Source organism: Botryllus schlosseri, chromosome 1, assembly GCF_051294905.1.
Source record: "Botryllus schlosseri isolate E-star chromosome 1, Bs_hap1, whole genome shotgun sequence".
NCBI lineage: Eukaryota > Metazoa > Chordata > Ascidiacea > Stolidobranchia > Styelidae > Botryllus > Botryllus schlosseri.
In genome coordinates this window covers 1409185-1428268 of record NC_137236.1, presented here as the reverse complement: position 1 = coordinate 1428268, position 19084 = coordinate 1409185, and the positions used below count along the sequence as shown (strand labels likewise).

Sequence of the window (19084 nt, the reverse complement as noted above, 5' to 3'; positions counted from 1 at the left end):
TGGCCCAGTAGTTACACCACGTATTATGGTAGAGATAATTAAAATTCGTTGTAGTACAACGAGATATACTTTCTTACATTCTCGGGTAGAAAGTGTCTGTCCTGACTTGCCAAGAATGGAGAAATACCGTTTAACAGCAGTAGTTGTTGGCTGACACCACTGAAGCTGTGCGTACATTGCTGGTCACACAACTTGTTGCTTCATACTGACAATGTTGTCATGCATCACAATTTTTCATCATGCGCTTCTTGATAAAATAACCATGCAATGTCAAGCAGTTTTGCTTCAGTTAGGATATTGCGGTACGCTGAGCATAACAACATATCAATTGTCAGCCTATTTGTTTCTTTTGACAGTTTATGATCCACGATGAGCAGACAATGGGCCGCCTACAACGGTAGGCCTATAAAGTGGGCTACCAGCTGTAAAATATCAAAATCTATGATACAAACGAAATGGAGGGGTCCGAAAAATTTTGACTTTGTGAACAATTTTGACAATTTTTTGACTTCACGCTCAATTTTGTAAAGAAAAATCGCCCTAGTAATAACAAATTCAATTGAACTAGGCATTATCAGCCCGGGTTGATGAGATGCATGGAATTGTTTTTTCACCACTAGTCAAAAAACATTGAAAAAATTCAAAATCAACCCAACTAAACTAATAACTTGCTTCGGTCGAAAAGAAAAACAGAATCTACTCGCGTACCACCTGGAAGACCTTCGCGTACCACTAGTGGTACGCGTACCACAGGTTGGGAACCACTGGCGTAAACATAAGCGACATCGTTACATAGGCTATCCAGCGTTCCTTACAACATTTATCTAGAGGTGGTCAGTAACAATGTACTTCTACTTGTCGTAATACTTCAGGTAGATTTATCCTACTTTTCCTGCGTACTCAAGTGGTTAAGATTTCATACTACTTCTATTTGGCAGATTTCATTTTCATGCAAAACTAGGCCTGCAATAATTATATTTTACCTAATTGTGAATCGCTACTTTCACTTCTACTTGAGATAAAATAATTCTCTGGAATGAGACTAATACTGATGTAGCATATGCATTATGGAGAATCGAAGAATTCTAATGGATCAGTATTGAACTTTACCGATATGAATAATTATTCAAATAGGAAAACATGCAGACAATTTCGTCATCTTACGTAATGAAATCAATATTGTGTTTAGATAAGCAAGATCCTGCTCGATTGCACAGAAAAAGAAGAAATCATTGATTGGACGCTGATTGAGACTTGCTGGAAAAAGTATCAAGTATGATTCCTGATTCTATTCCCAAAGTATTTTTAAACGCATGTATATTTACCTATCATTTTATACGACTTGAAACCAATCATCTCTTCCGCGGCTATATTTGAGTCCGGGATAAACTGTTTTTGCATTTTAGTTGGATCTCCTGGATATTGCCGTGAATGGCCTGATACCTGACCAGGATTACAGCCGAATTTTGGAGCGCAGGACAGCAATTTCCGTTTTTGGCAATATCCATGCCATGTTTTACGTTGGAGAAGCAGATGAATTCTGGAAGACGTTAGAAGCTTGTCAGCAAAAGAAGGTAGTACTTATCATCCAGTTTTAGTTGCATTTGATATACTGAACGTTCTCCTCACACCATCGCACATTTATCATTGAGTTCTGCCGCACAGTACGTGTCCCATCCACATGAATTAAGTTCCATTCCATGCCCGAGATATCCACCGCAGTTGCGGAGTTCGTGATTCCTGGTAATTTATTCATCTGAAGCAGGGGTGTCAAACTCAACTGTCGTCGCGGGTCATGGTCAAACTTTCAGAGCATTCGCGGGCCGGACCAGTCAAATGATTCCAAAATATTTCCTTAAAATCAACACCCTTGTTTTTCACTTGAATACTTGATTATAAAGCCTATACGCATTATAATAATCACGTTATATCACGGCCATCTGGTTCTATTCCATCAATACCTTTATTATTCGCAAACAACCGAATTGGCGAAATTACGATGAATGGCCGGACCAACGATATACGTTGGCGAAATGCCATGCTTGCTTTGTTTTAGTCGCCATCTGACAATCCTGTGTAAGCGTTGTGAGGAATACGAGCGATTTAACCGTAAACGTAGACTTTGAAATTTGCTTCATCATTTTTACATCTTGATTCGGGTTTCTCTGGAAGCCAAGGAGATGTTGACTCATAAGCACAAAAGGAGTGCGACCACAGATGTTAGAATTATATTTTGGTGTCATAATTATATTATCCACTTCTACATATAACTACTTTGTGGTCCGTTTTTGCATGGAACTGTGAACTCACCTTTTTCGCCTTCTCAGAATTGGGTGTCTATTATGGTCACCATGTTTTGGGAATCTGAAAAGAGGACAACATTTAAATAAAATTCAGATTTGCAATACAGGAGTGAAATTTTCAAAAATTTGCAAATTTTTTACAATTTTGTAGTTGGTTGAGTAAAAAAAAAGGTCACCATTCTGGATCAACTCCCGAAAGACCTGCCGGAGCGTTACTCCAGTACTTATTTCAAATTTCTCAGTTGAATTTTCACGTACATTTTACCAAAATTTTCAAAAAAGAGGACAAATTCTCAAAAAGAGGTCATTTGAGCGTCATTTCAACTTTTTTTTTCAAATTTCATCGGCCTAATTGTCAAATCATCAGTTTACATAAAATACGTTGCACATCGAATTCGATTCAATTCCAACCAGTAGAAGCCGAGGTCAGTCAAATTGAAATTTCGGTCATTTTTGAAATAATAATATTTACGGTGACCACTTTCATCACACCGGCATGATCAAAAATCGTGTTTCATGTATGCCCGAACTGACAGGGTGTCTTTTCCACATGTTTTGATCTTGACAAGGTCCTACGGTGGGGTTTGAATGAATACATCGCCAGTGAACGAAAAAATTATATGACGCGGATACCTGGAAATTGGTCCACTTCACTGAAATAGACATGTTAAAACGATGGTGAGATAATTTTCAAATAGAGTACTTAACACACTAAAATTAACGACCACGAAATTAAAATGAACTGACAGGCAGGAAAAATACAAGTAATATATATTTCTCAAGTGATAATCATATCTAAACGTATTTTTTGTCCGACAAATTCATATTTCACGAAATCTATCTCAGTTATGCAGGCCATACTCTCTGCCTTGATTCAAAGTTTTTACTGATTACAAGGTTGCCATTCCCAAAACCTCATCCACGGAGACATCAGTTGCATTCCTCAGCAGCTCAGTGTTCGAATATTTCTCTGCTGTTTGACATTGACTGATCCAGAGCGTTGAAAATGGTACCGATTGCAATTCAGAATGGGCTAGGCCACTGAATAGTATTTATGAGTAGGAAAACATTACTGATACTTCACTTATGCGAGATTTGGGGAAACCAAATGGTAACCCAGTGAGCTTATAAAGCACATTACCTAGTCATTTTCTGGTCTTTCAATATCACCAGGACCCCCTTGTCATAGAGTCATAAAAGGCATTGGTGTTTTACCACGATATATGGATACAATTAGATTATAGTATCCTAATATGGAGGGGGATGACATGAATAGAGGGCGATAACTTTTGATAGGAAGAAGATCGGTCACGGTGCCTATAAGTCTTATAATTTGCCTGTGGTAGTACTGTAGGAGTGGTACAGAGCAAATGATAAAATATCTTATGATATCAAATTGTATCGTGAAGAAATTTACATTGGACCGACCAAGAATATAGATCACTTGATAAATATATTTACGTTGATTTTACCTGCTTGTCAGTTCATTTTCTTTTCGTGGTCTTTAATTTCAGTGTGTAAAGTAGGCCTACTCAATTTGAAAATTATCTCACCATCGTTTTGACATGTCTATTTCAATGAACTGGACCAATTTCCAGGTAGTCCGTGTCATATATTTTTTTCGTTTACTCGCGATGTCCTAATCCAAACACCACCCTAGGCTTGTATCAAGATCAATACAAGTGAAAAAGACATCCCCGCCCTCCGGGCGTATCTGGAACACGATTTTTGGTCATGTCTGTGTGACAAAATTGGTCATCGTAAATACTATTATTTCAAAAATGAGCAAAATTTCAATTTGACTGACCTCAGCTTCCACTGGTTGAGGTTGAGTCAATTTGGTGTGCAACGCTTTTTGAAGAAGATTTGACAACCAAACCGATGAAATTTGAATTTTTTTTTAAACACCGCTAGGGCTCCTAGAACACTTTCAAAAAAGTCAGAAAAGAGGACGTATGGTACCACTAGTGTCCATGGCAGTGACTTGTTTCTGATGACTACAGTGTAAGCTCAACAGCACGGTCGGATGGTTATGATTTGACCTGAACCGAATATGCTCGACATTTTCTGTCTTGAAGAATGGAAATGTTTCCGACTAGATATCTCAATATGTATTAGAAATGCGCCGGATAATACGGCCATTTTTTCAGAATCACCTAGTGGGTCAGACTAAACCGTCCAATCTAGTGATCCAAAGTATATTGTAATACATGATGTTCCCTGGTGAAATGGTCAGCAATAGTGGTAAGCATCATTGTAATACATAATATTAATAGTCATAATTTCTCACTGCAGATCAAATATATCCGATCCATATTTTGGTATCCTGTTTCACTCGATGAAATTTCGTCTCTCATCAAAAACTCCAATTTGAAGAAAGTAACATTGATATACCGCATAATTGATCATATGTTGAAAGGAGACGAATTGGAGAGAGCCCAGAAGATTGCCAATGATCTCGATACTGAGTTGGAAGTTTTATACTGTGAGTCATTGTTTGGTTGCACCGTATTTTGGATACGTTTTATTGGGTATATTAAATAAGCGCGATCAATTTGAATGAAATGGTCAATTCACGTAACAGGTCAAATTCGTTACTAACGCTAGAAATCACGAGGCTTTAGTTTCATTCATGACATAGTGACGTTACCAGGGTTATGTGATAACGCACGGTATTCATGAATTTTAGTTTCATTCCATATCCCATACTTAATTTAATACGATTAATTGTAGTAGGGAATTCAGGCATGATCTCTCATACATTGCTTATTGTGAGCTTGCATATCAATTTCGAAGCAAGGCATCGTTGAATTGTGTCAAAATCTACTTCAATTGACAATGTCAAGTATGCATAAATTAGTATTCACAATATAAAAATTGTTGAAGTAGAGGTAGTATACGATCAAAACTACTTGAGGAGGTGAAACAAGTATATAATAATAAGTATTACAGAAAAGCAAAAGTACTTCGCTGCTGATAGTACTTCTACCTTTATGGGACGTGATAAAGATACATCGAGCTTGATGAGGGGACGATAAGCCAAAGAAACTTGTAAACCACTTCTATATACTTATGTTACTATGGAACAAAGTTAATACTTCATGTAGCTTATTTACGACATCTGGTGATCAAGCGGACTCCGATTGGTTCTGAAAGTTGTCAACACGAGTTCATGAATGATTACAGATAGCCAAAGTAGTCAGAGTTAAGACTCATGTATAACGATAAATAGCGCCGTAATCCGATGCTGATATACAAAGTTGAAGTAGCAATTTCCAAGAAATCACAAATTGACTTGTGGTGGAAGTAGAAAATGTATTAGTCTGAAATGTAATGAAATAAGATGTTTCAAAAAATAGATTTGGTCGAAGGGCCGCATACTTTTACCAGTTTATAAGATATATCTACTTTCGAAATTGCAAGATATATCTTCGCGGCTAATGCAAGATGATTAAAGACACTGTAAGTTAGTGGAATCTTTGAAAATATGTCCATGCAGTCACCATGATACATGGGCTATGGCTTTTCCTATAAGAATTTCACTGAAAACGATGACGAATACGCAGCTAGGAACAACTTGATACTTTTCAAAATCAATATTGTATGAATAATGTAGTTTTGACTATTAGCTGTGACAAGATGTAGTCTAAAATGACCTTGAAAGCGATGTAAGTAGACAGCACTACTTGAGCTGTCTGATAAAGTAGAGTTACTTCGTTACTGACCAACTCTCCGCAGGATTTGTGGTTTTATGTCATACAGCATCCCACTTTTTTATAATTGGCGTTGATACGAACCATTTCCTCATTCATGTGCATTGTGCATTCTTTTAGGTAGAACTGAATTATAATCAACAACATTGCATAAATTCCGAAATCGTTTTTTTTTCAACCTAATCAAGTACTATAATTCTAAAAATGGCATTCGGGATTACTTTGTTCGATTTACCTTCGATACGAAAACGAATATGCGAGTTCATATTCGTTCTGTGAAAGTATCTCACAGAACGTGGAACCGGTGCGAATATAAATCGAATATAAATTTAGTGATTTGAATCGATTGACAATACATGAATAATTAGCTGCATATTGCAGGGAATGTTTTTCAAATGGATTAGAGTTACTTTCACTCATTCTCATATCTAATTGGATTAGATATAGGTAATATACATTCTACTGCCGGGGCATCATATTGTGTGTTATTTCTCAATTCACTGCCCACTGACATAACTATAATACATTAAAACGACACTTCGCTCTAAATATTATGTTGTCTGAAATGAAAGTGGATAGTGTGAAAAACAATTTTGGCCGCAGCAATGTTCCCTTTGAAAGCCACCACTTTAAAACGGAAGCTATAACAAATAATTTCACGATTTTACGAATCCACTCTACGCATCTATATGGTATTGAGGTCACGTGCCATCTCTTTTGCCTTTTACCTTTTTCGACTCAACGCCGCATTTTCAAGCACCACAGCGATCATCGCCCCCCCCCCCAAATTTTGTGAACCGAAAAATGGGCATACAAACTGTAATCACCGGTGGGTTGAATAAAAAAAGGTCAACTTTTCGGCTCGATATCAAAGTTTTACACTTTTGCAGCTGAATTTCCGTGGGTTGACTTTTAAAAAAGTCATTTCTGCGACTTGACGCCAATATAGCCGTTTTAACGCGCCATCGCCCCCCTATTGTCCCTTTCGCTATTTTCGCCCCCTGTCGCACCTTTTATCCATTTCCGCCCCCCTACCGCCCCCTTCCTCATTTTCGCCAAATCGCTCACGTTGGGAACCACTGCTTTAGATAATGGTTTGTGATTCATTCGAAGATGGATTTTCATCCGTACTTTGACTTAGAATTTCACGAAACTTTCATTTTCATGCGACTTTTTGATCAAGTTTCAGCCATTACCGGATTGGACGCGGATATGGACGCGTGATAAAATAAAATATGGATTTGTACTTGGATTTGAATGTATCATCAGGAACAGGATTCAGATTTAAAATAGTAGATAAGCGCAAGTCTATACGCTTACTCACCATAACTACACCACCGTGTATCGTAGGACACAATTCATTTATATTTTTGATGATTTCAACTCTCTTTGAGCCTGATGACTGTTTCAGATATTACGCAATAGGCTCATCAACAGAGCACAATTAATAGGATGCATACATATTTTGCTAACAAGCATTTTAAGCCATATAACTTATTTCTTATTTCAGTGATCCGCGAAAGGGATGCCTGGAAGCAACTCGACTGGGATTTTTATCGCAGGTGAGTAGATGTTGCGAAGTCTGACCGTTCTAAAATGAGAGTTGAGATTCGTCCTTCCATTGCATAATAGTCGATCCATTCTCATGCACATCTGGTTTCAAACAACAGTTTGGAAATATTGTGACGCAAACTGTGTATTAATTAAATTAATATACAATATTAACTGATGTCGTATAGTGACATCATAACGTTGACACGCGGTGCATCACACATAGCTTTGTGGAAAAAAGACTTTGTTTATTCTGCAAGAATATAATAGTGCTGTCATACATCATTTCACATCGAGTCGCAACATACTTTTCACATCGCTCCTAGATTTGCTGAAAAAAAATGAAAGTTGTCAAATACAAATGGAAGTAGTCTGAAGTAATAACTACTTAATTAATTAGTGTAAGTGGGCAAAACGCACTTTTATACTTTGAACAAGTGGAGTTAGTTGGTTACTGAGCACCTCTGTCAATATATACAAAAGTTGATCTTCGGCAGTAATGCGTCACTTCAATTCATGATTACTTGCTGCACTCAGACCACACAGATTTCATTTTATTGGGAGAAGTATTTGTTGTATTATGAAACTGAGATATGATGAGATACTCGAAGAATTTATATGTCAATACGGCGTAGGTCGAGAATTATTGCGTCCGGATTGTTTAGCTGCTGGGGGTGAAATAAATATAGTTATTGTTCGTAATATGTTGTCACATAATTTTTAAAGAGACTATATCGAAATAGTCATTGATTAAACTCGAACAGAAGTTGGAATGATCCCGTTCATTTTTTACTCGAGTACATGTAGCAATAGTGTAAATGAAAGTTTGAAAAGTACTAGAGTATGTGCATTTCAAATATTATTACTGGGACTGGTTGTCGAATACTTTTCTTAGGTAATCCGAAGTGACAACTTACAAATTTTTCGTGAACTTCCTCTTGAATGAGCTCAATAGCTGTGCAGCAAATCGACAAGATTTCAGATTAATTTCCAGTCAGACTCAGTCATCTAGAAGATTCCCTGCTTTTGCAAAATTGATTAGTATTATAATTACAGTTAAATTTTCTTTCAACATACAGTAGAATTAAAATTGACGCTACACAGTTATTTCCAATTTATGGTAGAATTATAATTATCGCATTACTTTTTTCAAAATAGATTAAAACTGTAGTTATAGCTATACATTTTTCCAAATTAGATTGGGATTAGAATTACTGAGTCCGCAAAAACTAGGTCATTGAATCCAGTTCCATTACTATCAAAACAGCATGATAATAGCAAATGTCTTTCCAACAAAGCTTGGCTCGTTTTGCACTACACAATTCTCTCAGTAGCATTTGCAGGGAAACCAGAGATGGGGTTTAAATTAAAATTAGAAAATATAAATTATTCACCAATTAGATTAGAATTAGTGCAGAGAATCATTTCACAAAATAGATTCAAGTTACATTACCGGCATTTGATCTAATTAGTCTAATTAGACAACTAGAATTATCTAATTATCCAATTCTAACAGCAGTACGCTTATCGTCACCAGTCTTTTAGGCTTTCCATAAAACAAGCCAATATCTACTTTTCGAGTGTCATTGATACTCGATATTGTTAACAGCACCGCAATTTCTCTAATCGAAATGTTAACTGTTATCAAAGTCCTCTAGCAAGTTCACCGTCCCAGCCAATACCGCTCCCGCGATACGATGTGTTGTCTGCAGGGTTATTCTCATGAAATTCGTGTACTGACTAAATATGTTTCCGTATATTGGATTGTGTGCCAACGATACGTGAGAATCGTCTCGCGAAAATTTAAATGACGAATCGTCCTGTAGATTCAATCCCTACGATTCGTCCGACTCTGATCCCAGGTACTCTACAGCAAGTCGAATTCTATATTGTGCATTGCTATGACATACCCGTGCGAACAGTTAATTTTCTTCTCATAGTCCATATAGTTTGCTGACGTAATTGAATAACTGGGATATTGATTTATTCAGAGGTATTTGTTTTTCAGGGAGTATTGGAAAAGGCATTAGATGCAACATTGTTACTCGTGTACAAGAGCCAATCGTCATCAACAAAATTGAGACATGCCAAGCAGAATTACTGCTATTCGTTTTAGAATTCAAACGGACTATTTGATGTTCAATCGATGCAATTTCACGAAACTATTTCTAATATGCATTTTACAATAACCAAAACAGTTACATAAAGCTTCATAAATCGACGAAAACAATTGTAATGCCATAAATGTCACGTCGAACCTACATATTTTCGAAGAGGAATGTTTTACAGCACAAATTACTGGTTGAATGGATTTGAATGCGAAGGTTGTTTGACTACAGTAGAGTTCAAGCCGTCATCCTGTTGAATTGTTTGCTATTGTAAGGATTTACTCGCAAGTTGGGATCGACTCGCGGGATAAAATAAATATATACCATCGTCCTACACCTATAAAATAATTGATTATAATAAAAATTACATAAAAATCATGAATATGGAAAAATGAAAAAAAGTGGTATATTCTTAGATGTCCACTGTGCACTGTGTACTTTGTACTGTCTTTACGTTTTGTGTGATGGATTATGATAGAAATTAAGTACTTCAAAAAACCCAAAAAAATATAAATAAAAATTTAAATTTTGTTGAAAATGAATGTAGTGTAGTATATGAAATCCATTGTAATGTCAATTATGTAGGATCATCCATGTTCCATCATCATCTAGTGATCTTTCTCTATATCTTTAGTACAGTTGACTTCAGGAGAGTGTTGAAAAGTATACTTACCGAATTTAAAACTTTCATTACCAAGATATTTCATGACCTTGATATTATTCTGTAGGATGAGGGTCGCTGTTGCTTCTATGACCAATGGCCAAATTTTCTGCTACCTTGGTGTTTCTAATTGCTTCGAGCATAATATAATTCGCTCATTTCTCTTTATGACCTTGTTTATTATTGATATGTGATTAATTGATTCTAAATGACTTTATACGCCATCGTTAACAGAAAAAGAGGCAAATTATTAATCCATAACAATCGAAATTTCGGATAATCTTATGAATGTGATTCAATATTCCCTTTTTACTGAGATATTATGATTTGCTTCTTGACATTCTATAAATTACTCTTAATGTCCATTCTGACTAATTTGCAATTATACTGACATTATCCACAACTCATTATAACTCAAGAGTATTAATTGTTAATGACTCTTAATGAGTATATCTGCATCTTAGACTTAGAGAGTATTGGCTGGAATTTCCGTGATTTTATGTTGTATTGGGCTGCGTTTTCATGTTCTGAAATGAATAGAATTGATCTGAAATAAATATTTGTTATTTGAGCCCTGCATTTTATTTGGGTTATCGGAATATGGAGAGACAATGTATTTTACGCGAATGTGTACAATTTGACAAAGGTTGCGTAGCAATCAGGATAAATGCCAGACAATTGTTCCATGTGTCAGAACTTATTTCAAATTAGAGGTAGGTAGACTTGGTGAAGATGCGAGGATATGTATCGTCATTTGTCGTTAAATGTTGAAATGTTGTAGGGTGGAGTGAAAATGACTTTTTTTCAAATCGAAAAAAGGGGATTCTTAAGTCCCAAAAAATGACTTGAAACTTCAATAAAAATTGATTTTAGGGGATTGCCTCTATTTTCAGCCCGCATCCCCCCAATTTCTGCGCGAGAGGGGGTGAAATTGCTCATCTCGACAACCACTGGTCGTAGGGTCATGAAAACTGCAAAAACATCATGTTTCTCTCTGTCTTAGAAGCAAGTTTTGTCTATTGTGAACACAAAACGAGTTCCAGCCGAAAAATACTAGATTTTTGAAGCCGGTAAATGGCGGGAGTAACTAAGTTACATGTTAGTGTGATTTACACAAGAACAGCTAAATAAATCAAACTCACCATGTAAAACAAAATTTGACTTCTTTTGAAGTGTCAAATAAAAATCGCCCTAGTAATGAATTTGAATCATGTCTAGTACTTTGAAATTTCAACTTGACTTGACTAGTTACTGGACTCGTGCCTTGACTTGACTTGACTCGGGTCACCTCCAAAAATCGAGTGACTTGACTTGACCCTTATCACCTATGAAAATCAAGTGAATTGACTTGACTCGAGTCAAAATGTGCAATGATTCGAGATGACTTGTGATTCGAAGGCAGTGACTTAATCCCAACACTGCCACGAACATTAACGATGAGGGCTGCGTTCCAACATAACTGATGTTCGCGCGCAGTCATCACTAAGGGTTTTTGCATATGATATGCAATCAGACTTCAAAAAACTACTTGACAGTATTGAGCGACCGTAGATGTCTAATTGACTTCAATAGCTGTTGTAAATAAATTCATTAAATACTCTTGTTGATCTCTATGCTTTAAACTTGAAGTTTACATCAATCAATCAGGTTTATTAATATTTTCATCGTTTCAAAACATCACAAGACTGCGATAGAATGAGAAGATAAGAAGGTGTCAAAACAACTTGGAGCAGCAATTAAGATCAGACATCAACCTTAGCCTCTAGGCCAGTGTTTCCCAACCCCGAGTCCGCGGACTCAAATGAGTCCGTGGAAGGGGGTGGATGAGTCCGCGAGCACACTAGTTGAAAAATTGTCAACTTGGCAATTCCGTGTGTGTTTTCAATGTATAGACGCTAGTCTCATGTCGCATTCGTTATTTTAGAGCATTAATATTGATAATACCTTGAGAAAGGGTCATCGATCAAAATTTGGAGGTCTGTTTTCTACCACGGACATAGTTTTAGCTTCAGCAAGTCGAAAATCTATGATAATGTCAAAATTTGCAATGTTTTCGTCCACTTCCGCATTGTGATTCCGCAATATGTAATTTGCGGACTAGCGGGGCTCGTTCACTTTCGGACCAAACTCACTACATCCTTACGGAGAAAATAGCTTTTTGGTCCGAAAGTGAACGAGCCCCGTGCTGGTCCGGATTCTTCAAATTAAGATTTGAGGATTAGGCTTCCGCCGTGATGTTTGATTCGCAAAATACCGCTATTTAAATGTTAATCACCCTAATAGCTCTGAGATAAAACGCACAGATATCTCGGCGGTCCTAAACTGGAATAGTGGTCTCGGAACTACATTCCTTGCGGTGCAATTTATCAACATATTGTAACGGGGCGCCATCTATGGCTAGTGATGACGTAATGCATATTGACGAAGCGTGTTGTTATTGATGCGTTCATTCTCTTGGATGTACGCCGTGCGAGCCGCACGTGCTATGTTTACTGGTCCTGTTTCCATGCGCCTGTGCTGCGATCTGATAGCTTGAAGAATAAAGAACTTACAACAACACTGTTACAATATCGTGTCCCTTATCAATAGTTAACGACACAATAAGAAGCAGAAGAGATTATATACAATATATACTGGTAATTGTATGTGTAACGTCTTCTGTGTATCGTATAATTCGATTTTCTGGGTTCTCTTTGTTAAGATTGTCGGAGTACCGGAACAGCTGCCTTTGCCTAACGTTCCTTTTATATCATTGTACTGTTACGTCATATGTTGCTGATTTGGTTTTCGTTTGGATGTCTTTCTGTATGCTTCTTATTGTGCTGTAAACTCTTTATAAGAGGCACACAAAAAGGTTTCGAGTTGATAAATTCTACTGCAATGAATCTATTTCTGAAAGCAATATTAAAGATACCTGAACAAGCGATGTTTCGCCACGTATATTTCAAACACAAGAACATCGTAACTTGAGCACTACAACAAATTGCTCAGCATTCCAAGCAATATTCGTTCTTAAGTTTTCTGTGTCTTGGGCAAAACCGTCGGCTCGGCTCAGGAGCCATAATGTCTTCGTATTATCTGGTTGCAAGACCAGTCATGCGTACAGGTAGCGTGTTGTTATATAGCTCGTGCCAGTGGTGCGAGATTGAAAAGAGGAAGTAAATAGTCAGACTTGGTCTTGGCAACATGTCTCCGGGTCCTTTCGAACCTGAAGTAACTTAGTCGTATTCTGGCAGATAGCGAGAACTACGACCGAACGGATACACAACTCATTGAAACATACTGCAAATGCATATCAATACTACGTAAGATTGATATCGTTATATGACAGCTCTTCATGCACACTTTTATGGCACGATATACGCTGAGTAATATGGTATTTATTGCGACTTATAGTTCACTTGTAGACTTATCTGGATATTGATAAATGGTAGGGGTATGTTCTCATCACAGAAACAATCCATAGCTGTCTATTATCAGTAGAACCCGCGATATATAACTTTACAGACTGTACTAGGCTCGCCGGTACCAGCCGGTAAAATGGCTAAAAGAAAGCAAGTTTTTGCATATCATGATGAATACTTGAAGCTTGGATTTACTTCGATTGAGGTGAATGGCGAAGTGAGGCCGCAGTGTGTGCTGTGCTCAACAGTCTTAGCTCACAGCTCTTTAAAGGAAGCGAAACTTCGTCGGCACCTCGAATCATACCATGAAAATTTTGTTAACAAATCTCTTGAAGTATTTAAAGAAAAAGAGCATCATGTGAAGCAAAGTCGACTTGATCGCCCAACTGCTTGGGGAGGAATAATATATTGTCACAGTCAAGCTGTGCGTGCTTCTTTTGCGGTTGCATGGATAATAGCTCGTGCAAAAGCACCTCACACAGCTGGAGAAAATTTGATTAAACCAGCATCTGTTGAAATGGCCAGAGTAATGTGTGGTGATGCTGTTGCTAACAAACTGGCAATGGTTCCTTTGTCGAACAACACCATGATGCGGCGTATCGAAGAACTCTCAAGAAATGTTCTGCAACAAACAATCGCTGCCATAAGGTGCTGTAAAAGATTCAGTTTGCAATTGGATGAGACAACAGATATCGGAAGTGATGCACAACTCATGGTTTTTGTGCGATATTTTGACACAAATGATGTCGTTGAGCAGTTTCTGTTTTGCCGTCCACTTGCTAAAAATACCACAGGAGAAGAAATATTCAGGAAAGTGAATTTATTCTTTGAAGATCATCAACTTGAATGGTCAAATTGTGTGTCCGTTTGTGCCGATGGTGCTCCAGCCATGATGGGAAGTAATAAAGGCTTCATCAGTTTTGTGAAGAAGAAAAACAATAACATTTCGGTTGTTCATTGTCTTCTTCACAGAGAAAATTTGGCAACAAGAGAAATACAAGAAAATCTTGCCATAGTTTTCAAAGAAGTTGTATCTGTGGTAAATTTTATTAAAGCTCGTCCTTTGAACACTCGCTTATTTCGTGCTTTGTGTGACGAAATGGGAGCGGAATTTAGTGGGCTTCTGTTTCATTCCACTGTTCGTTGGTTGTCACGAGGAAAGGTGCTTGAGAGAGTGGCTACTCTTAAAGAGGAAACCCATGCCTTTCTGAAAGACCAAAACCATGAACTTGCTGATCGCTTTTGTGATGATGAATGGATTGCGAAGTTGCTATTCTTGGCCGATGTTTTCTGCCATGTAAACCAACTGAACAGTTCAATTCAAGGAAAAGAGAAACTATTTTTTGATGTTTTGGAAAGTGTTGATGCATTCAAAGGTAAAATAAAGCTGTGGGTGCATCGAATGAAAAGTGGGAAGTTAGCTGCTTTCCCGGGATTGAACTTATTTGTAGAAGAGAAAGAGATCAATTTGGACGTCATCCTGCCCATCTTTCTTCAGCACCTCAACACATTTCTTTCCGAATTGGATCGTTATATTCCTTCCAACGATTATTGCAGGATCTTTAATTGGGTCAGGAATCCTTTTCAGGTGACAGCGCAAGAAGTCCATTCAGATATGGACTGCATTGCTGAACAATTGATTGAGTTGCAAAGCCGACAGATTTGGAAAGACAAGTTTAAAAAGGCTTCCTTGACTCAATTTTGGGCAAATGTGCAGTCGATGGAGCCTAATCTGTCAAATCTTTGCGAGCAAGCTGCAAAAGCTCTATTGCCATTTCCTACCACATACTTGTGTGAATCTGGCTTTTCAACTCTGACGTTGATCAAAACGAAGTATCGCAATAGACTTCAACCAGAAGATGACATCAGATGTGCACTGACAACCATAGATCCGGAATTAGATAAACTTGTCAAGCAAGTACAAGGACAAGGATCCCATTGAGCATGTGTCAATTGGAAAACAGTGCTTGCTTATTTCGTTGATACCATATTAAACTCTTTTGAATTGCAATAAAAAATATAAAAAATTCTTTGAAATATAGATTGAGTCCGCGGCTATATAGGCGAGCTTGAGAATAGTCCGCGGGTAAAAAAGGTTGGGAACCGCTGCTCTAGGCGAAGTAAATAAGAGGCATGGACACTGACTGAAAAGTGATGCAGAGAATATAAGACGCTAGCGACAAAATGAGGTGGCATGTGGCGAAGGGCGAGGTCGATGTTAGGTCGTGGTCCGGTAATCTCGAAGACTGGCTAGTATTGATTTAGGAGAAATTGCTTGTATTTCGACTTGAATGTAGGGCTGGGCATAATGATTCGAGTACTCGAATCTGAATCGAGTATTAATTGTGATGATTCGAGTCGAGTAGTAAAAAAAACGATTTTTTCGAGTACTGGAATTATACGCTCCTCGCCACTGGAAGTTAATTTGTAGAAGAGAATTATAGTGTCGACAGTAATTTTCGCAGTTGAAGGCTTGAAACCTTGATTGGCCATATCGTAGCATACAAAACATATAGTACAAAGCTACGAAGTTGCTGGAACTAGCAGATTTCCAAATTCAGGATCGTCCCGCAACATTGTCACCGAGTGCAATAAAATCGGTATGGTCGAAAAAATACCAAAATATCTTTTATGTGATGGATAACAGCCATTATATTCTTCGAGGTGGAATAAAAGATGCATATTTAAGCCTTCACACATCACGTTCTGTTATGACGTCATAATTAGTGATACTCGATTACTCGACTCGACTCGAAGCATATTGCGTGATTCAGAATCGATTCACTCACGTACTCGATTTTGCCCAGCCCTACTTGAATGCGGACATGCTCGACGACTGTCGGATAGCTGGCATTAAACACAATTGATTCCTTGTAGCGGTGGATAAATACGCGATTAAGGTATAATGTATAATTGTATATATTCCGTAATCTGGTCCGCCAAGTGCCTAATTTTCCCATATGCGGCTCACTGACCGGACATTAAGCTGCCCGCCCCTGGCATAGGGCAAGTGCAAAACGATATAAACATACAGTGGTTACTAGGCAAGTGGTCTCCTCGGCTTCCAAGGACGTCATGCATCGATGGCTCCTCACCTTTCTGGCAGTATAGTTCTTTTAAAACCACTGTGATGCTAATAGCACATCAGCATAAATATGATGACCGGGTGAATCATTGTGACTGTACATGGACAACATGATTTTTTTCGGTCTATAAAATTTAGGAATAACTGGAATATCGGTTGCCAGATTTCAAAATTCTCAGAAAAACCGGTTGCCAGCTCTTAATATTTAGAGGTGGTCAACAAAAAGGATCCTGTTAGTAGTATAGTAGATCGCTCAACCGGTGGCAGGGGTTCTTATGGGCGGGGTGGCGAGCTAACGAGAAACCGGGGGTGGCGAACTAACGTTTTCGTCTCATGGCGGGGGTGGCGAACTAACGTTTCGTCTTATGGCGGGGGTGGCGAGCTAACGTTTTCGTCTTATGGGTGGGGTCGCGAGCTAACGAGAAACCGGGGGTGGCGAACTAACGTTTTCGTCTTATGGCGGGGGTGGCGAACTAACGTTTTCGTCTTATGGTGGGGGTGGCGAACTAACGTTTTCGTCTTATGGCGGGGGTGGCGAACTAACGTTTTCGTCTTATGGCGGCGGTGGCAAGCGGTTATTGTGTCTTGTGGTCGCACGGTACCCCTTTTCAGCATAGACAGCGGTCGCACGCGGCTTCGTTGTTGGCATGTCGTACTTCGTGTTGAATATGTATCAAGTAAATAGTCATGTGAATGAACCTTTGTTAATGTGTATATCGTCGTGTATTATTACACGGTCTCTACTGATTCACCATGTGTTCTTATGGGCGCGGTCGTGATTCGTACTTTCAGCCATCTCTCGACCGGTGTTGAATATGTATCAAGTAAATAGTCATGTGAATGAATCTTTGTTAATGTGTATATCGTGTCGCACAAACGGAAACGCGGCTTGTTGTGAGGATTAAGTAGCGCGACCTATATTTCGAATGACCTGTGCGCTGAATTGTTTCACGGCCAACCGCTACTATCGATTACACTATTCCATTCAGCGCGAAATAGTTTGATCGTAAATTATGATTTATGATGTCGTAGTTTAGTCGTGTCAAATGACCGATCGTGTTCTCTTTCCTCGCTATTGATTGCTACCTGAATAATACTTTCGGATTATTCGCTGTTTCGCACCCACAAAATAATCTGCTGTTCACAGTCGCGACTTCACCGCGATGGCACAATTTTCACACCTCAATCAGTAGAACAACACCGCGCTAACCCAGTTGTCGAATCACATAGGTCATACATTTTACGCGAAATGAAATATTGTATTGTGGTATACAAATATGCAACTATTCTTTCAATTCAACAAGTCTAGTTAACGGATCGATTTTCAATCTGCCGACACAGTTTTTAACACGAGTGAGTTGATATTTCTTCCCGGGTACGAGCGAGGTTTTGTTCCATTGATCCAAAACCACCTCACCAGTATCATCCTTCAATGTAAAACTGTATAATTTCAACTCCTTTCCGGCGCCAGAATTGATCATCTTCTCCTCTCGAGAAACACAAGTAGCGGCGATCGAGAAGTATTCATCTTTATTTCCGTATACCGATTCACAGGTCAATAATGGGTATTCTTCAGTCGTATGTCTCGATTTTCCATGCAGAGTTACTGACGAAGCCCGTCCCAGTAATACAGCGGGTTTTCCGGTAAATTTATCAATTTGAACCCAACCGGATTTGACCATGAGTTTTTTTCGTTTGGTGAATGCTTTCTCAATGTTCCCGAACAAATCACGATTGAAACACGTGAAAGATATCTCTTCGTTATTGCCATCGATGAATATACCTTTGAGATATTGGCTAACGCCACCTCTTTTTGGTGATGAGACGAATTTGACGCCGACGTGAAAATTTGAAGTTGCTCCGAATTGCATAGTGTTGACGCTGTTCGATGTCATATCGTTTGATAAAGTGGGAGTCATCAGTGTAACTCACTACACAAATCAAGTTGAATCGTATTTGAATGTATTGATTCGACCCAACTCAAATCCTATTAACGCGATCTGTTGAATCGAACGTAACCTGAATATTACTGACGCCAACATTCACCCTCATCGGATCATTCACACATTCCACGCCGCTGTCTTAACACTTATAGAATCAATACCAACTATCTCTGACCCGATATTATTCAATCATTTTGGTAATTTGCCAACTTTAAATCCATTTGCGAGATGTACCAAAGGTAAATCCAAATAATCCAGAATGAAATATTTGGACTTTGACATTGCGTGAATTGAAATAGGTTTGACAAACATGACT

General features: G+C 38.3%; 2 protein-coding genes and 2 long non-coding RNA genes across 4 annotated transcripts in view; 3 read left to right on the top strand and 1 right to left on the bottom strand.

Moving 5' to 3' along the window:
- Positions 1-19084, bottom strand: part of LOC145448941 (uncharacterized) — a 507956-nt gene that overhangs the window by 67169 nt on the left and 421703 nt on the right. The window lies entirely within an intron of this gene.
- Positions 1-19084, top strand: part of LOC145445491 (uncharacterized) — a 193265-nt gene that overhangs the window by 159951 nt on the left and 14230 nt on the right. The gene's annotated exons all lie outside the window — the stretch shown is intronic.
- LOC145449744 (uncharacterized) lies at positions 4452-10905 on the top strand. Its single transcript, XR_013918349.1, has 3 exons — positions 4452-4788; positions 7527-7578; positions 9576-10905. It is a non-coding gene; the product is annotated as an uncharacterized LOC145449744 (long non-coding RNA).
- On the top strand, positions 14258-15682 carry LOC145438292 (zinc finger BED domain-containing protein 5-like). Its single transcript, XM_080315688.1, has one exon. It carries the CDS (start codon positions 14258-14260, stop codon positions 15680-15682), a length of 1425 nt encoding a protein of 474 aa, XP_080171814.1.

Bases quoted from the DNA above. Each gene is read 5' to 3' on its own strand.
- LOC145438292 (XM_080315688.1), top strand. From the start codon at position 14,258: ATGGCCAGAGTAATGTGTGGTGATGCTGTTGCTAACAAACTGGCAATG.